The sequence below is a fragment of the Montipora capricornis genome, chromosome 12 (genome assembly GCF_036669925.1).
Source record: "Montipora capricornis isolate CH-2021 chromosome 12, ASM3666992v2, whole genome shotgun sequence".
NCBI lineage: Eukaryota > Metazoa > Cnidaria > Anthozoa > Scleractinia > Acroporidae > Montipora > Montipora capricornis.
The window spans coordinates 15,246,819-15,266,455 of NC_090894.1; the positions used below are offsets into that span (position 1 = coordinate 15,246,819).

At 40.9% G+C, this 19,637-nt stretch overlaps 1 protein-coding gene and 1 pseudogene across 1 annotated transcript in view; one reads left to right on the forward strand and one right to left on the reverse strand.

Moving 5' to 3' along the window:
* Positions 1 to 14,155, reverse strand: part of LOC138027917 (Fanconi anemia group M protein-like) — a 22,361-nt gene extending 8,206 nt beyond the window's left edge. The window contains exons 1-11 of the mRNA XM_068875535.1: positions 13,425 to 14,155; positions 11,265 to 11,437; positions 11,100 to 11,177; positions 10,630 to 10,788; positions 10,058 to 10,192; positions 9,158 to 9,730; positions 8,061 to 8,267; positions 7,473 to 7,636; positions 3,554 to 6,873; positions 2,729 to 2,850; positions 1 to 243 (exon numbers count right to left, since the gene is read on the reverse strand). The exon at positions 1 to 243 is cut by the window's left edge and continues 698 nt beyond it. Coding sequence (XP_068731636.1) covers positions 1 to 243; positions 2,729 to 2,850; positions 3,554 to 6,873; positions 7,473 to 7,636; positions 8,061 to 8,267; positions 9,158 to 9,730; positions 10,058 to 10,192; positions 10,630 to 10,788; positions 11,100 to 11,177; positions 11,265 to 11,437; positions 13,425 to 14,034 — 5,784 coding nt within the window. The 5' untranslated portion in view covers positions 14,035 to 14,155. The remainder of the gene's footprint in view (positions 244 to 2,728; positions 2,851 to 3,553; positions 6,874 to 7,472; positions 7,637 to 8,060; positions 8,268 to 9,157; positions 9,731 to 10,057; positions 10,193 to 10,629; positions 10,789 to 11,099; positions 11,178 to 11,264; positions 11,438 to 13,424) is intronic.
* Positions 14,156 to 15,058: 903 nt separating this feature from the next.
* On the forward strand, positions 15,059 to 17,283 carry LOC138025474 (uncharacterized; annotated as a pseudogene).
* The last annotated feature ends 2,354 nt before the right edge of the window (positions 17,284 to 19,637 follow it).

Here is a 19,637-nt window from a genome sequence, read left to right on the forward strand (position 1 = left end):
ACAAAGAGGACTTCGAAGCGACTGTCGGTAAACCGCCATCATGTCTGCAGGTGAACTGGTATGCTTCGGTTTCGTGGTGGAAGGGGTCCTTTGTGTAAGCTGGGTCGAGTCGTCGATAAAACTGTCCATTTCATTCCCTTCTTCATCCTCGTCTTCGTCAGATGAAAAGCAGTTAACATCGCTGCCTGATAATTCGGCTTCGTCGTCCACGAAATAATCTTTCTGAGCCCTGTTGTTGTTTCTCTAAAAGAGTAAATAAATGAGATGCAAGACTGACAAATTCACGTAAACATTGTATCAGTAAGCAGCTTTATAAGGCAATCTTTGCTGACATCATTGTCTGCATTTTGTTTCATTAACATACGAGTTTTCCCACAGAAAGCATCTTCATGCTATTTACAAATTGACTTCAAAAGGTAAAAAGAACTTGTTAAACTTAGTTAAATCTTCAATCTTTAGCCTTTTAGCTTTTATAACGAGCCAGTTATTAGCCATTAAAACTGCAAAAAAACTTGGGTGGCAAAAGCGCTAATGATCTCATCCATTCTTTCTAAAATTTCCAAATTTTCAAAGAATCATTGCTAAGAGATTATCTGGCATAGAGCGGTTTTCAATTGAGTGTCGAAAGTAATTAGCGAATTGCTTTGGTTTATGATTACTTCATTCAGTGATTGGTTCAAAGTTCTCGCGCCACTTTTTCAACCAATCAGAAGTGAAACCAAAACCAAGCCTGGCTCGCGCGTGCACATTTTCCCGCGCTTTGTGTCGGCTACGTGTAATGACTTTGAGTTTTGATTGGTTTATTGGATTGTCTCCATCCTTTTTGATTGGCCAAAGTAATTACTTTGGTTTTGGTTTTACGACACTCGATTGAAACTCGCTCTATCGGAATCAAATTTTCAGAAATAGCTCATCATGAATGCAATAGCCTTGTGCTAAGGAGGCAAAAAATGTAATAATCCCCTGTTAATAATCAAAACAGAGCCCTTTCAATGTTCATTTATAGCCGGATGTGCCATTTTTTCTTTCTGTAATCTTAATAGAGTCGTAGGTGTTTGTATAGCTGTGCTGTTTTTTTGTTTTTGTTTTCGTAGTTATTAATAATTGAAAGCGATAACAAGATTGCACGGGCTTACGAAACGAGGACGACGACGGCTATGAGGACTCCATTTAAAAATACAAGTTCGCGTTATTCATATCACTACGAAACTATTTCATGTAGATTCGCGTTAAAAATGTGTAGTAACTTGTCGAGGAATTAAACTGGTAAGAGTGGGTTGGAAGGGTAGAGAGGGAACTGAAAATTCATCGTCATGTGCTAACGTCCTCCACAGAACCTTGAATTTGGTCATTTCACGTCGTCATTTACGAGATGACGGAAAAGAAATGTACCAAAATGTAAAACGCACGTGCAGAGCGCGCAGAGCCGTTGTTTTTGCTCACTAAACCTATTGTTTTGTAGCGTCCTCGTTGCCGTCGGTGTCGTCGTTTCGTAAGCTCCCTAATAATCAGTTTACAACGTAGCCTTGTGATTACGGCACTTATGTCCAGAAATAGGACGTTTTCAACCAACCTGTAGAGACACCAATACCAATGGAGAATTTACAATGACTGCAAAATTCTCGCGCCCTCATTGGCTAATTTTTATTGTCAATAAGCGGACAGACACATGAATTTATAATTTATGCGATAATGACGCGATATTGCTCGCGTCAGATTGAAGTTTCTCGCATTTTTGTCTCGCGTTCTTCTCGTGTTTTGACTTAATTTTGACCCCTCTGCCTTTTTGTTATTGTAAAAAAACAAATTGATGTCAGTTTTTCATGCGTCTGTCCTGTTATTGACAATGAATTTTGTCATAACATTGTCAAAGTAGTCTATCCCCTCGGCTATCGCCTTGTGGATCCACAGCTACTTTGACAATGTTATGACGAAATTCATGATCAATAACAGGACAGACGCATGAAAAACTGACATCAGTTGGTTAAATGTACGACTTCTCGTGGACGAACAAAAGAAACTAATAAGAGATCTTTTATGAAATGGTATATGAAATGAATCATATAAGAACTGCGGATATAAAATCAAGTGAAGCTATGATCTTCGCAGTTATGAACGCAATTTTTACAATTGCGTAGAGAATCGAAGTCCTAAATTTTTCAGGCTTCTCTACGCAATTGTAAAATTGCGTTCATAACTGCGAAGATCATAGCTTCACTTGAAGAGATCTTTTGTTGTCATCCACCAACATGGCGGCGATGATGTCACGTGAAAGCCTCCGATACACGTAATAAGAATCGATGCAGGCCCAATTTTGCAATTCAACACAAAGTGTCCCTTTAAGTCTAAGCCTTCGCTGCCTATTTCTAACAATAAGGTAAGGGTAAAGGTTAGCGTTATTTTTTGCTTCGGGCAAATGTATCTGTTTATCCTTACTTGAAGAGAAGCATTTGGGGGACACTTTGTGACGTAAATTTTCTGTATGTTGAAGTTGGAGAGAAGAGTAAGGGGACACTTCGTGACGCATACTTGCATTTCTGGACATATCTGGATTAGGGCAGGAGCGGTTTATTCCTGCGCATCGTAAAATGACTTAGAGCTGTTTCCAGACAACTTTATACAAAAAAGCACATTTTCTTAAGAAATATTTTTACAAAGCTTCTTCAGAGTGCTTTACAGATAACATGTACTTGGTAGAATGACGAAGGAGATATGGCGATCAACCTACCTTTATCAGAGAATCAAGTGATTTGTCAGTGCGCCGTTTGGCGCCAGTTTCAAGAACTTTTCTTTTTTGGGCGTCTGGGTGCTTTTCTTGATGGGGATTAGCCCGCTCTGACCAACTTTGCACTGAAAATTAAGTTGAAAAAAGAGAATGCAATTGGATCACTGGTCTTAATGAGACAAGAAAAGAAGTCGACTTATGTCGAAGGCGACTGTACTCGAACGCTCCGGCCCTTTCCTGTGGCTTTTACCGTGTTGTTTATTTTTTAAAGGAAGAGATGGGCGCCACCCCAATCCCGCTGCATGTAAAACTGGTCCTAAAAGCCGCTACCTATTTAAACGAAGTTGAACTTTGACCAAAGTTTCCAATAATCAGGTTAGCTCCAGAAATTTCATATGTCCCCTTGACACCTTTTACGACTATTCTGGTCTTACAGTGCAACGCGCCTTACCGTGGCCACCCAACAAACTTTCACATTTGACAACTACGTGTAAATACGTCAACTCAACAACCCATGCAACGGTGTTCAACTTTTGTCTTATAACAATAGGGAAATAGGGAAGGTGCTCTCCTCACAATTAATCAAGATGGCGGCGTCATAAGAAATCCAACCACTGTATTAAGTTGGTTGCTTTGGGTCCTCATTTAGGGCTCCAGATGATATACTAGAGCACGAGAAATGGAGGAACAGTGACTCCTGACACTTCGTTATCTTGTCAGGTTTTTTTAGCCTTCCCATTCTAAAACGGTCAACGCAAATCCACCTCCCTCTACACCCCCACCTACCCCCCCCCCCCCAAACAATATAGCTGCAATAGTAGCACTCACCCGAGCTACTGACTTCAAAGTCTTCGTCACTGTCTGACGATAAAGGACGACGCGGGTTATTATGCTGTTGTCCTGGATTTGCGGGTCGTTTGAATTCTTCTTGGGTACACGGACTTGACAGAGCTCGTTTTCTGAAAGGGATCGCCTTCTTAGCAGGCCGAATAACGACTTCATCATCTTCTTCATCGTCGCTCTCCATGACAGCTACGACTGTCCCGTTAAGAGTTCGTAAATTCGAAAGATTAGCGGAAGCTCCTTCACAATGGACCGACAAATGTGAGCCTTCAAGGGTATCGTTTGTGGCAACGGGATGTTGAAGTGCCTTTAATCGACCCTTGATTTCAGTGTTCCTTGATGAAGAATTCACTTGAGAGCCACCTGTGTTTACACCGCAGAAGTTTCGTCCCTTCGTATGAGAACCACTAGGGAGCGTGTCCACAGGAACCGGATGTTCAAGTGCCTTTCCTGAGTCTCTGCTTTCAGTGTCCCTTAATGAGAAATTCGCATCAGATCCCTTTGCATTCGAACCACAAACACTTTGTTCTCTACATTTCAGGCTGAAAACATTTGCACCATGAAAAGTTGGAGACTTCGCTTGATTTACAGTTTTACAATTACCTTGGCTGTTCGCCTCCGAACTGCGTTTCCTACTAAGTTTCAGTTTATTGTTTGGTAACTGCGCTCTACAAACATTGTCTCCCACATCATTGTTACCAGACGTTTTTACGTTAGTTCCATTCAAATTGCCACTAATACCACTAGCATTGGTACCAACAGTCTGCCTCGTGTTTTCAACATTGCTACCAGTATTGCTCCCATCTGCATCACTATTTTCAGTTGTCCCTTCTGTTCTCTTTCTTACTTCAGTCAAATTTTGATCGTTCGCCCGATCGTGCAGCTCCGCTATTCCTTCTCGGGACAACAGCCCGTCCCGCGACTTACTTGGAAACTGTTTTGCTCTTAAGCCGAAACTTTTTTCCCTTCTGGGCGACATAGTTTCCTGCACAGGCGGTCCTGCTACGGAATTTCTCAATTGATGCAACACATCTGTATCGTCATCAACAATAACAGCGTTCGAGTGTTCACCTCTCGTCCGAGTAACTTGAGCCGGCAAAGTTTTCAATGCTTCTGCTGGTACAGACTCCTCATTTAGACTTCGTTTGATTTCTTTAAGAAATGCATGGTTTCTCCTGGTTTCTGATTCTGAGTCTCTCGTTAAGTGACAGTCCACGGACGAAGGAGTTGCTTGTTCTGTAGGTTTGCGCTGAAAGACGCCAAGCTTATTAATGGACGCTTGAAGACCAATTCCAACTGAAACTTTGGTTTGATCGCCACGTTTGTTTGCTTTTCCGAGTCTCGTCTCAAAAGCAGTTTTTGTGCATTGCAGCTTAGTATCATCAGTGCTTGGTTCGAAATCGTTTCCCTCGCAAGATATCCTACCTTTCTTGACATTTTCTGTGACTGTTTTCTCAGCAACAACATTGCTTTCACTTTCGTCCTCGTCAGCAAGAGTCAGGTTTGTGAAAGCTTCGTCATCTGTCGTATCAATGAAAAACGCTTCAACGAGGCCAGCATCGGTCTCGATCGAATCCATCACATCATCACGTTGATTAATTTCCATTGAAGGGCTGCCACACCACACACCAAATCCAAAATCCTTCTCCTCCATATCTTCCCCATTGGCAGCATGCAAGGCTTCATTCCTTGCTATCTCGTAGTCTTCCGTGACTTCACGCGTGTCAGTCGGTTTCTTCACTCCTCCACGCGAGTCCCGCACGCGGCGGTTTGTAAAACTCTTTTCTCCCTTGATTTTACTACATTTCATCAATAGATTTTCGTCGCTTTCTTTGTTACCATGCGCTGTGGTAGAAAGACAGACTCCGTTGTTTGAGGACTGATTTTTTGAAAACAGAGAGCACCCATCCCTCTTATCGAAGCGACTGGCTGTTGTAGTGACGCCTTCTTCGCCTTCTATTTCAGCGTTTGTCGAATCGTCCTCTTCCAGAAAATCCGCCATCAAAAATGGTTCTACAAACGAGTCACATGCAGGGCTAAAAGCCGTTGGTGCCGCTGAGATCGTAGGAAAAGGCTTGTCTTTCCCGTGTACGGTCTTTGTAAACTCTTCATGAGCGTTCCAGTCGGTTTGTACGTCCATCTCGTGAACATCTTCGAGCGCCGGTGACAAACTGATCTTATCCAAACTATCCAACGAGGGAGGGGTGGGTATTGAGACCCTTGTTGATCCAAAGTTTGCGAGCAACTGTGGATTAAAACCCGGATTAAGATTTTGGAAGAGTGGTGCTGAAGTTGGCGGCAGCAACAAATCAGAGATTTCACCCGAACCTTCCTCGGAAACATTTCCGTCTTCTGGTTCATTTTCTTTCACATTGTTATTCCACTTATTTGGTTGTTGTATCTCTTGTTCCACCCATTCATCGTCCTGTGTTGTCATTGTGACATCTATTTGGAAAGCTTCTCCCTCATCGGGAAAATCGTTCTTTACTTTTGCGTTTTCCTGGTTTTGGAATTCATTCTCGACTCGAATGTTTTCATTTGGCCTTCCGTCAACATTTCCACCATCAGACTCGAAATCTTCATCTTTGTCATCAAATTGTTTCAAATATTCCTTCCAGCGCGCTCTGCTTGAAGGGGTCTTCTTCTTCGCTCCCTTTGTGTTCCTCGTTGCATCTGCAACAGCATCTTCACATGCTTTTCTTGATGTTTTCCTGCCATCTTTTGTTCCGATCTCCATCTCCCCTTTATCCACAAGAAGCTTCTTTCGTGTACTTTTTCCTTTCTTTGCTATTTTACTTGAAGCGCATCCGGCTTCCTCCAAATCGTCAACATTCGTGCTCTTGGGATCATCCACAAGATTTGCACCGTCCTGTTCACCAGGTTTCAAGATGTCCTCCTCATTCAAAAAAGACATCATTTCCAGATCGTAACTTTCACCGTCTTCCCCATCGCGAGCGCCGTGAAGCTCGGTAAACTCTAAAAGTTCTACTAAATGCTCCGTACGGCGAGAATGCGAGACAAGATTCACCGGGTGTAGAGTGGTTTGCCATGGAAGCCACTCCGACAAAGACATTTGCGTGACAGGTTTCTTAGCTTCAGCTAAAGAGCGTCTGGATCTCTTTGTCACGGAGAGTTGTGGTGAAAGTCCGGCTTCGTGATCCGGAAGTTTGAAATGCTCCTGCCAATACGTTAGTTCCTCGTATGTCAAGAAGCCGTCACTTTTCTTCGATGTGTTGGACGCCGATTTGGAAGTGAACTTTGTTATGTTGGCGCCATCTGAGGGTTTTGCCTTCTTTTTTCCTTTGCTGAAAATATAAAAAGACATCATCTTCAATTTAGTCCATACGAAAATAATCTACGGCAAAAAGGCTGTTGCTGTTTTGACGGGTAGTGAAGCATGCAATAAAGTTTGGTCTTAGCCGGCAAGATCGACAAGGTCAGTTATCGACGTGAAAGAATCCTAAGCTGAAGAATAAGAGTAGACTTCTGACTTTCTGAAAGGTTGACCCACCAACTGGCCGACAGACCAATCCGCTGAGCGGAGGAATGTGTCCAAGAACGTGAACTTCCCAGAGTGACTGAATAACTTGGTGACTGAATAAAACGAACTTACAATCGAATGATCGACCTACAGACGAACACACTAAGTGACCGAGAGACCGACTAACTGACTGACTAATTTAACTGACTGACTGACTGACTGACTGACTGAATGACTGACTGACTGAATGACTGAATGAATGAATGACTGACTGACTGACTGACACACAGACTGACTGACTGACTGACCGACCGACCCAATCATCGGACCGATGACAAACGACAGCCGAATCAGTTTCCTCATGATTTTCAGTTCGCCAAAACATTCTAATCACGAGAGTAGCAACAAAATGATCCAAAACACCTCTGAGCTTGGAATTGGCCAACTGTCATCTCCATTCTTAAGACTGATGGTGTCAACTGTCGGGGTACCATTCGTGGGTTTTCTGTGTAAAGGTCAAATGACTTGGCCGCCTGCATCACGGCTTTATGAATTGATTTCTTACTTCTTTGGCTCCTCTGATAAACCTACAAATGAAAACAAAATTCACCAAAAGCGTTCAAGCAAAAAACAAAACTTAGTTCTACTTTTCTTAACGCTTCCCAAAACGAAAGATTGAAAGCGAATCTTTCGTCAGTAACCTGTACTTCAAATACAAATTGATTCCCAAAACGTTGCCACGAACTGAGCGGGCAACATCATTCCTTAGACTTTTGCTACAAAGTTTCTGGCAACAGCCCATGGAAATGTCCCCTTAACGTCGTGTGACCATGGAGAACAAGACAAATTGGAACAACACGTTGCGCTATGTAACACTCATCAACCGACTTGCTCTATTCAGCTCTATTCCGTTGAAACATAAATGCAAGAGAAGTTGCTTGATTATTCATCGTCTCATTTAAAACTATCTTAGAAATTAAAATGGTCTTTTAATACAGCTGATGCATATACCTGGTCTTCTTTGCCTTCAGTGACCAGTATAACTATTCGGCCATCTCTCTTGCGTCCCGTTCGCCCCATTCGCTGCACCAAGCGAATAGGTGACGCATGCGCATCAAAGCAAACAATCAAGTCCACTTCACCGATGTCCAGTCCCTCCTCGCCAACACAAGTGGCCACAAGAGTGTTGTATCCGCCTTGGCGAAAACGTTGCACAACCTAAGGGGAAAAATAAATCAGCCATCACAACACCATCGTTGGTTTTTGCGCATGTATGCTTCAACAGTCAGTGGAGAGAGGTGGCAGCAATCACTAACCATTTTTTACTGCAAAGAGATTATTTAGCCTTAGAACTGTGGTCTTTTCAACAGTTATTGTTATGCTCTTTTTTTTTTTTCATAGTCACGAAATAGGACATCGAGTCAAAATAAGCGGGTCAGTCGATGGAGCAATGATGATCTAACAATTTACAATTTCCACCCAGGAAAATAGCAGATTTTCCCTTCTGTGCACCACTTTCCAAAATAGATCTATTTCAGCGCTAACGCGCTAATGTAATTTTCGGGGTTTCTTTGCATCCTCAAGTTCCCTTCAATAGTTCTGTCTTGGATTCAAGGGGTTAGATTGAGCTCAAGGTATACGATTCATTTAACACCACACCTTGTGCGTTAATGAGTACGACCCTGCTTGTGAGTTAAACTTATAGAAATAGACGCTTGTATAATGTACGGTACTCCAACTGATAGAAAAGAAGGGAGACATTGGCTACCTATAGTATAATGACACAAAAATAGTGTTGAATAGCAAATGGTATCAAAACGCGATGAAGAAAGATCGTCTGGGTGAGGATAGTCCTGGGAAGGACTGTCGTTGGTGACACTGATTGACGTTTCGACAACCTGAACCGAAGTCATACACTTGATTCCACGAATGACTTCCGCTCAAGCTGTCGAAACTATAAAGTCACCAACAACCGCACTTCTCAGGACTACTCTAAAACAGACGATCTTGCTTAATCAAGTTTTAAAGAGATTGTTTTTTTCTTAACAAGAAGATGGGCCTATTTCCATGCCATGTAGAGCTGAGATTTTACAGGGACCTGATCATACCTGGAGCTGCTCCTTTTGTGTAAGACCCCTGGAACTTTTTCCCGTTGATTGTTGTCCAATGAAACTCATAACTCGAACCAATGGCTTATGATGAGCCAACAGGGCTGCTATCTCATTGACACTGTCCCTGTATTGTGAGAAGATCATAACACGAGTAGCCACACCCTTTTTGTTAGTAACATCCATGTCTTGAAACTTTGTAAAATGTTCCAGAACAATTTCTTTGAGTTTCATCAGCTTGGGGTGACTTTTGAAAGTTGTGCTCGGTTTTGGGACATTCATGAGGGCACGCCTTCTCGGAGAAAACTGCGAGAACAAGAGGCTGTCATTGCCAGAAATGCTGCTTTCCACTGGAGGCTCAATTTCTTCTCTCAGTTCATCCATGAGCTGTGAAAACTCATAGTTCTTGGTGATTTCAGTTTTTGCTCTAGGCATTCCTTTGGTCCCATCCATGATGCCTTTGATGAAGTTGTAGAATGACAAGATACCATGTTGCAGCAGCAGCTCATAAGCATGGTACAGGCTTATACACATAGCAAAGTCACCTTCAATGCGGCTCTGCTGGTTACGGTCCTTGAACAACAAATTCGTTGATAATTCATGAAGATGATGCTTAACTGTAATGCAATACCCAGATCACACAAATGACAGCATACTAAGTACTTAAATATTTCACACATAAGATAAGAGTATCTTCTGTGGATCTGTATGGGATTCAAAATAAAGGCAATCAATAATTCATTATTTTTGGTCACCTTTGACTCTCCTTTTTGAACTAATAAAATACTTATAACAATCTCTACCCATAATATTTGCATCTAAGTTGCATCAGTTGTCAACACAAGTGATTGTGAATCTGAGTTTTTGCAAGGATGGTAGATCACACAATGACTTTCTTACCAATCCTCCCTGCTCATTCATCCTCTTTCTAAATTGATCTCTTGCACTCAACAGCATGAATTTGGTGACTCTCTGAGGATCTCTTTGCCATAGAGCTTGTTGGCAGTACAACCGACCCACAACAGACTCTAACACCTGGAGAGAATATTAAGGTACATAGTTACATTGATTTAACTTGAAAATTACCACATGCACAGAGCATGCCTGTGGAATTTCATTGCAGCAGTGTTTTAGTATGGAAGGGTTTTTTTATCTCAGTAAATTTCCCAAGTTTGTTTGAGTGTCTTTCCCTCCGCAACCAAAATCCCCACATCACCACTTCCCTTTCTTCTCTATTACTACTTAGATATTGCAGACTGATGCTGTGGCTATGTGTGAAGGCTAGGACACCAGGATTGCAAGCCATGGCAACAGATTGACATCCAGGAACCGCTGGTCACATTAGAAGCCCTTGGACTTCTCAAATATTTTTCTTCCACTTACATGCAGCTTAACTACTTCAAGACACCAACAGCAATTTTTATTAAAACAGAACTTGAAAAGGTAAATCCTTTCCTGTAAAGCTTGCATACCCTCAAATATGATGCCTTAATTCTTGCAATATCATCTCCAAGGGAAACAACCACCTTTTCAACAAGTCGGTTGTGTGTATATGGTTGGATGTCTGGTGATTCTTCAGAACGAAGCTCCATGTGAGATATTAGAAGATTGGTGATAACTTGCTGGACAGCCTGGATAACAGGAAATTAAGAACAAGTACCAGTGTGTAAATCCCCAATGTAACAGCTAACACTGATGTCATCCCATAAAAGATGAATTGCAAAGAAGATACACCATTTTGCCTGTACGGTTCGGTGCATTCAACGAAATGTTTACTGGGAAAGACTCGATTTTTTGTCCTTTTGTATTAAGTAAGGTGCCATATGTGGATGCAATTTTTTTTTTTTTTAACAAGCATCCCTTGGATTAGAACACTGCTACCTCCATCTCAACACCTTGTGAGCTAGGGAAGAGTTCTCATTTAGAGATGAAACTTAATTACCTGCAGATCATCTCCAGGTGTGGCACTGAGAGCGAGGACTCTGAAACTCCTGGTATATCCCGCGATTTCCCGAACAACCTTTATGAAACAATACAGGAAAACTTTAAGCACCAAGAGGAACATATTTAGGTTTTTAATGCAAAGTAACCATTATCCTTTTCTTACTTGGCAGTAGGCATGATTTCCAAGAGCCTTATGTGCTTCATCAGCCACAAGAAGTACAACCTCTTCAGCTCTACACGATCCACGGTTTAAATCATTTTGAAGAACTTGAGGAGTGAGAAAGAATACACGACGACTCTGCCACAACGACTGACGCTTGTTAGGGGCCATGTTGCCTGAAATTATATTATGATATTATTCCTCTGGAATGACATTGACCCCTGCTGAAAAATCAGAGATCCTTTGAGGATTTCAGAACTTGAAATAATTTCCTGGCTAGCGCCGTCAAGTTGTCTGGTCAAATCTGTTTTGGCCCGGACAAAACTCGATTTTGTCCGGACAAATATGCATTACGTCACAACTCTTAAAAAAAGTGCTTCTTCCCCCCCCAGCATGACGCTTGCATATGAAGCAAGTACATTTAGTGAGCTTTTATTGAAGATGCAGCGTCACAATCAAAAAAGCACTTGTAACACAATGGAATCTGTAATGAACTGTTCAAGATGAATGCGAATCACATACAAAAATTAAGTAAGGGATTATTTTCGGGAATATGTAGATTTTCATCTAAAAAAAGTTTGTGTCACTTAAAAATAAATAGAATGTTCAGTTAATCTCAAGATTCCTAACTTAAAAGATTCACTCAGGAATTAACAAGAGGTCGTATAAATGCAAACTTCATTGTTTAATATTTTAAATTTCACCTTAAGAAAGGCCTTAAGTTTTGAGATACACGTTTGAATTCTCATTAGAGAATAACTCGGACCATTGTACTGACACTTTAAGAGACATTTGTCTCACTTCTCACATTAGTTTGCAACATTTGTTTGCAGCAAATTCCACATGGACTATAAGAATTATTAGCATACACACCAATAGACATGCTAAGCCGGAAGATGCGCTAATTTCATGACTGATGGATGACAAAGCAGGAACTTGCAACTACCAAAAATTTTACCATAGGCAAAGGTGGTCTGGTCGTATCTTTCCTTTGCTTTCTTTTTCTTTTCTTTTTTTTCTTTCACAAACGCAAATAATGTACAACCTAATTTAGAACTACTTGCTTTAAATTAATTTCCTTTGAAGAGTAAATGGCGAGAGAAAATGTCCAGTCATCCAAGGATTTGACATGACATAACACAGTTTTTGAGGGGACATTGTCAGTTGACCGGCCGTTATTTCAAGCCCAGGATTTGATCACTTATGCCAAGAAACGAAATAAATATTAGATGCACCCCCAGTTTTGATATCCAGTACGAAGTCTCTCATTAAGGCAGACTTAGCCTTTGCACCTATGTCCAACAATAAGGTAGGTAAGTATTGATGTACGTTTGTCTAATGGCTGTTTCTGCTGTATCATAAACTGTATGTAATGTTTAGCTTAATCCACCTTTGCACGTTATGGATTGCTCCAACTGTTTGTTTTTGCTTGCACGTCCAATAGACACACTTGTTTTTCCTCCCTCCTTTTATTTAAACCAATTAGATGTTTTGGTGACAGATAAAGCTATGGCTTGCCATGTGTGCATATTTTAGCATATCTTGTCTGAGAAATCCAAATTATATTCTTGACCGCTAAGTGCGTCTCCCTTCTCATCTTCCCCATCTGATCTAATAGGGTTCTTGCTTTGTTGTTGCTAAAGGTAGTTCTTCCTACTCCAATAGATACCTTTGTTATCATTTTCTATTCTTTTATCATTTCTGTTAAAAATGGGTAGCCGACAAGTGTTGACAGCACCAACCCTTCACTCCCACCGCCCTGGTTGCCCCTAACTTGGGTGAGAAACGGTGGCACATCCACTTCCCCTTGCTGGCCGAACCTTCTAAGAACTTGTCACAGGTAGACACTGCTCAGGGCAGCTTTGCTCCATGCATAGCCAATATGCCACTCACTGACACAACCTAGCCCCCAGTTGGCAGGCAGCACTTGGGCCCTGGACTACACTTTATTCCCAGCCTCTTTCCTCCTACAAATACTGCATCTTCAAATGTGTATGGCATTAGGTAAAGGTGAAGAATGAAAGCTTCACTGTTGTCAAAACCTTCAACTAATTTTATATATTTTTGTTTTGCAGAGTATAGCCTAGCTCTTCAATTTTACCCGAAAAAATGTCATTCTAATACAAGCAAATTTCATATAATATGAAAACTGTCCTGACTTACCTGTCATCTCGGCAGTGTCAGACTGCGGAATCCCCATAATACTGAAGCAAGCTTCGATTTGTTGAGCAACTAGAGGCTTAGTTGGTGCCATAAATATAACCTTACCCTGCGGGTACCATCTATAAAAGTTGTACATCACTACCGCTGCAATAAAGGTCTTCCCTAAACCAGTTGGAAGAGTAACTAAGGTGTTCTTAAACAGGGCTTGCTTTACAATGTCAAACTGATAATTCCTGACTGGATAATTTGTGGGGTATATCCAAACATCCCCAGCTTCAACATCAAAACCTGGAATGGTCTCAATTTCGTCATGCTTGCATGTGGAGTTTGACGTCGAAGAACTTGTTTGCCAGAAATTCCCCGAAGAATCATTATCATTCAGGTGAATGGGAGCGATTTCTTCCGCGGCAGCCAACAATTCATCGTCATCATCTTCATTTCCCAAGTCTATAACAACAATTTGATCAGTGTCGCCGCAGCCACTGTTTTGAGGTCGAGAAGTGTTGATTTCAACACCATCTCCATTCGGACCTCTTGGATTTGACGAGTTCGAAGTCGAACGTCCCCAACTTTGAAATAGAGTAGCTTGACTCACTTTTGACTTTCTCATTCTGCATCCTTACGGGAAGATTGGGCTTAGACAAACACGAATAGATTATTGTTCTGTGACAGAAGAAGAACAAAAGTTTCTTAACGATTACACACACCATTAACACGAAACACAGACAACATTTTCGCCGCCATTTTGATTTACAAAATACCGCGCCACAACCATGTGACCCAAATTAGCCAATCACTTGCGGATACCAAGTAATTCACTCCAGTTCTCCTCTTCTTTCCCGGTACTTTGACAAATAAAAAATTTGCAATCCTCCTCTGGTCGGAGGTTTTACAATTCACGCTAGCAAAGATAAAGTTGTCAAGGAAAACTTTAATACAAGTGTAACTGCGGCCTTACATAACCTCCGACTGCGTTGGTTTAATCCGTTATCAGGAAGACAACGGCCAAAATGGAATAGGAAAGTGCGAGTAATACAGAACTATTTCGAAATCATTGCAGAGTTTTGAAGCAAGCAACCGTGGACAATTTTCCTGTCGGTGTACGTTGGATCAGTGGCTTGATCTGATCGGCGTAATTTCAAGTTGAGAAACTAAATATTTTAAGCAAGAGCCGATACAACGTAGATTATTGTTTTTGCGCATCACCGCGGAAAAGGAAGTATTTCCCCGAGGCTTGAGTTTATAAGTCAGATGGCGTGCTCTCGGCCATTTTGTTGCGCTTCGATGAGCTCAATTGGTGCCAAGCATGCTTTATTTGAAGAGTTGAAATCCTGGCCAACGCTCCTACGTTCTATGTCATTCTCATCCCTTCCTCTAACTTCCGGTTTTAACAACTTTTGTAAGTGTGTAAGCAATCTTTTAATTAAAACTTTCACCAGCTGATCGATATTACGATTCCCTTCCAAATACTTCGATCAAAACGGTTCGTATGTCATAAAGTTGGGTTTGGTGACGAAAAAAATCTGCAGAAATTCTTCCGGCAATTTTCTACCGAAACGGGTTTACGTACTTTTTTTTTATAATTAAGCATCCGAATTTCCGGCTTAACGTAATATCAAATGAAGTATTGGAGCATGCCAATCACCGCCTGGGATACAGGTAAGAGAACGGAAACAGCTTTCTCAGCGTGCAGCAACACTTCCTGATTAGAATGTATGTTTTCCGACATTTTTACCTACTTATTAAAGTGATGTGAATATAAATGTCACGATATTTCAACCCAACCGCGGATTCATAGTCGTGCCTATCATCATGAACATCAATGTTCCCTTTTGTCATAAGGAAAGCGCAATTTACTAGGCCATGTTTAGTCTTGTGAAACATATAGTACAAGTTCCATTAGTGACGCTGGGCCTTTAATAGATCTATAGTCCAGATAACTGAAGTTGTTCTGCCTTATAAACTTGCAAAAACGGAAGTTTATCACGTTTTCGTTTTCAACTGTCGTGAACGGATTTACGGGTGACTGATTTATCTTTTTGATTAGCTAAAGCACGGATCACAACTACGTTTTACGTTGTCTCCGCAATTCAAATATATGACTTCCACATATTCTGTATACTTTATAGATACCCATCCACTACGGGTTTATTATGAACTCGCAAAGTGAGCACTTCTTAGTTTGAGTGATAGCTCAATTGTTATAGCACTATACCGGTAGCACAAACAAAGATCACGGGTTCAATAACCGTGAAAGATTTTCAACCTTTCACTTCAGTTCACTTCAACTAAAGAAGTGCTCATACTTCGGTTCATTTTGTGTGCATCTGTTTTTCAACTGACCGCCAACTGTCTCTCAAAACGTTGGCGACGGTAAAAAGCGAAACACGTGGTTGAAACTCGAACTTCGAAGTCTGCATATTAATGAAAAGTGTAGTAAAGCGTTTGACTTGTTCCTAGCCCTCCTTAGTCTGTCCCATACCGTTCATGCAGTTGGCCGGTTTTCTCTAATACCCGTCAGATTCAAGTCGTTTCTTGCAAAGACTGTCAAAATTCCAACTTGGGTCGTTAGGGGAATTTGAATTGCTTAAAATATATTTTGTCACTGGTCTTCTTCCTCGATTACCACCCTCATGGCAAAAAAAAAACATTTATTATTGCTTATATCCCCCTACCAGAAAGGGACTGTCCTAAACCAGTTAGCTCAATTCATCTCCAATTGAGCCCGGTCTCTTTCAGACTTCTCGGTTTCTTTATTTTCCACAAGCCCTTCCTACAACGAAAGGCTTATTTCGATTTATTTTACGGCCTTCTTTTGAAGCCTTTTCATCTGCGAGTTTTGTTGCTGCTGGATCACAGTCCGGCCAAAGGAAAAGGGTATATTCTGAATTTGAAAGTTGATGATCTAATAGAGGAAACATGCACATGGAGGAAAAGAGGATATTCATCCTCATATGGAGTTGTCACTGCCTTGTCCACAATCACGGGTAAAGTGGTTGATGTAGAGGTTATGTCCAAGAACTGTAAGGAGTGTACTGGATGTGGGGGTAAGGAAGGTACCCAAGAATTCCAGGACTGGTGGGAAGCACACCAGCATCTCTGTGAGGTTAATTACCTGGGCAGTTCTGGATGAATGGATGCCTCTGGGTTATTGGCCATATTCCAGCGACCAGTCGAGAACTATTCAGTTCGCTACACTGAATGTTTGGGAGATGGTGATAGCAAAGGCCACAAACTTATTGTTCAGGAAGCTGTCTATGGTGGTAAGGAGGTTACGAAACTGGAGTGTGTTGGCCATGTGCAAAAGCGTCTTGGCTCACGTCCTCGCTCTCTGAAAACGAGACTGGGACAAACCCGTCTTGATGATGGCAAGCCAATTGGTGGAGCGGGAAGGCTAACAAATAACACTATTGACAAACTTCAAGTCTACTATGGGAGGGCAATTAGAAACAACACCCATAACATTCAAAACATGGAAAATGCTGTCATGGCCATATGGCATCACTCCCAGTCAACCGATGATAGTCCTGACCATGACCTTTGTCCAAATGGAGAGGATTCCTGGTGTGGCTATCAGAGGGATCTAGCCCTGGGAACATCTGATTACCAGCATAGCCATCCTCTTCCCAGGGCTGTTGCTGATGTCATCCATGAAACCTTTGAAGATCTGAGTGACAGGAACCTCCTCACTCGTTGTCTCCATGGAGGGACTCAGAATCAAAACGAGGCCATCAATGCCCTTATTTGGCAACGAGCAACAAAAGAAACCCACTCTGGCTTGAACACTGTTGAACTTGCTGTATTTCTAGCAGTCTCACACCTAAATGATGGTGCAGGCTCAATCAGTTTAGTCCTTTAAAAGTTAGGAATCAACCCGGGAGTGCACTGCAAGAATGCCTGCAAAAAAACTCGCCATTCTCGCAAAAAGAGTGCAGAGCATTCAAAGAAGAGAAGAAGGCAAATTAGAAAATTAGGAAGGATACACTGAGACTTTAGAGGCACTTGAAGGGCCACACTATGAAGCTGGAGCCTTTTAAGACCTAACTTTGATTCAAATTGTACTGCTCATCTTTTACACTCATTTTATTTTTCTTAAATTCCGTATCGGAGGCTTACTTGGGCATGAAACGTAATGTCTCAAAGAATATTTGGAATAATCACACAAAATTTTCACACAATGTTAAGTATGAATAGAGCTATGCAATGAACTAAAACATTAAGCTTTTGAGCAATCTGTTATGATTTATGCTATTTTTCGTCCAAGGACTTCATGCGCATTTTTTTTTCACTTTTTGAAGAGAGTGTTAATCGCAATCATTTCATAGTAAGTTTATAATCCTAGTTCATTGCACAGCTCTGGACATCAGTTACCAGTGTGCTAAATCTCAGTTATTCACTATGAAGCATACTGGAGATATTGTGTTTACTAGTTACCCCATAATTTGATTTGCGGAAATGGGTGTGGTTTTTTGAGGGGGTGTGGTTTATCAGGAATGTAGGGTATTTGCCAAGAACTTGTTGGAAATTATTCTTTGAGGGCTATCCAGTACTATTGACTTTAAAAACAGGCCATAGGCTGTTTAAAAAATGTTAACAAAATTTGCCATTTTCGGACTATCAAGCTTAAGCACGCGGACGGCAACCGGAAGTGAGTTATTTTTCCTTGCTTTCACACAACCACATTTACATTGCTATGTATCTTTTCTCCATTTGAGATGATTAAGACAAAAATCTGGGAGACACCACTGTCCTTGCACGCGAAATTTTCTCTTCCGGTTGCCGCCGGTTGAAGCTTTCTAATACTCAGTTTCACCAGCGTGTAATTTATTTTTATTGGAAGATATCTTCATTTCTCAATCTGTCACTTTTGATTTCATGTCTGTTACACTTACTAAATGTAATATGTTTTGAGAAAAAGACGACACTTTGAAGTTTTGAAAACATGTTTCGACAGAACCACTTGCCGCTCATTGTCAGTAACATTGTGAGAGTGAATTTGAATATTAAGTTAATATACAAGTTTCGAAACAATTGGATGGTACACAACGTGAATAACTAAAGAACATGTGCGAAGAAATCTTTTGTTGTCAAGTCAGCTGCTTATATAGTTATTTATGTTAATATTACATGTAAAATTCATTCTCACATTGTAATTCCGGAATCAAAGATACCAGGAAAATAAACAATGACACGAGGGAAATTTGGTTTGATAGCTTTTTAACACGAGAAAACACGGAAGCACTTGAAGGTGGAGCCACTGATTTACACACCTGCCAAAGTATATTATTTTTGTCGCGGAAAATGGAAGGAAAGAAAGCTTCAGAAATGACACAAGACAAGGAAAATCGTCCGCTGTAACCAGAAAACGTAGTTTTCTGATCAAGAAAAGGTCTGAATCCCTTTGTCATTGTTTTCTTTTACACTTCCGCGTTCAAAGTAGCCTATTTCAAGGATCTTTCTCAGTTTCGTAAAAAATTTCAAGTCAAGTTCAAGTCTATTAAAGGCTTAAGGACATACAAAGTAAAATAAGCACTTCCCACAGTTAGCTACAGCTATATATTCGAGGCGAACAGTGGCTTTCACGCATGACAAATCACAACAATTCAACCTTACAGATGAAAAAGCAACTTACAATAACTAACAGGTAAAACAAGAGAAACGAAAATACAATGACAAAACTAAGACTAATTGTGTACAATTAAAGAAGCGAGATTTACGATTAGAGGAAGATACTTAGCCTATTACTCAATATTTAGAATAAAAAAAAGAAAAAGAAAATTGTGAGAGATTATATTAATTTAAATACTCAAGTTAAGCGAACATAGCCATAGTGCGAAATATAATATACAAAACGAAATCACGTATTATGTGTAGAGAATTTGCTGGAACCACACACGAACTGGCCTTCTGTATTTTTCTGTGTTCATGCGTATCTCAGAAATAATGTCTTATCCTTCTTGCAAGTTTCGTATAATTTTATTCAAGCACCATTCACTGGAGCGGTTCGAATACTCTAGTCCGAAAATTCAATGTTTTACAGGCCGGTGATTGAAGTCATAAAGAAACTTTATCTTAAAGTGAAGAGAGTGCCAAAACGAAGAGTGGATTTTACAAGAAACAGGAGCTCACCTTGGGCAACAAGAAAATTGGGCAATCAATACAAATGTTATTCATTAAAATAATGCAGCTGTGAAAATTAAGCTATTTCTCATG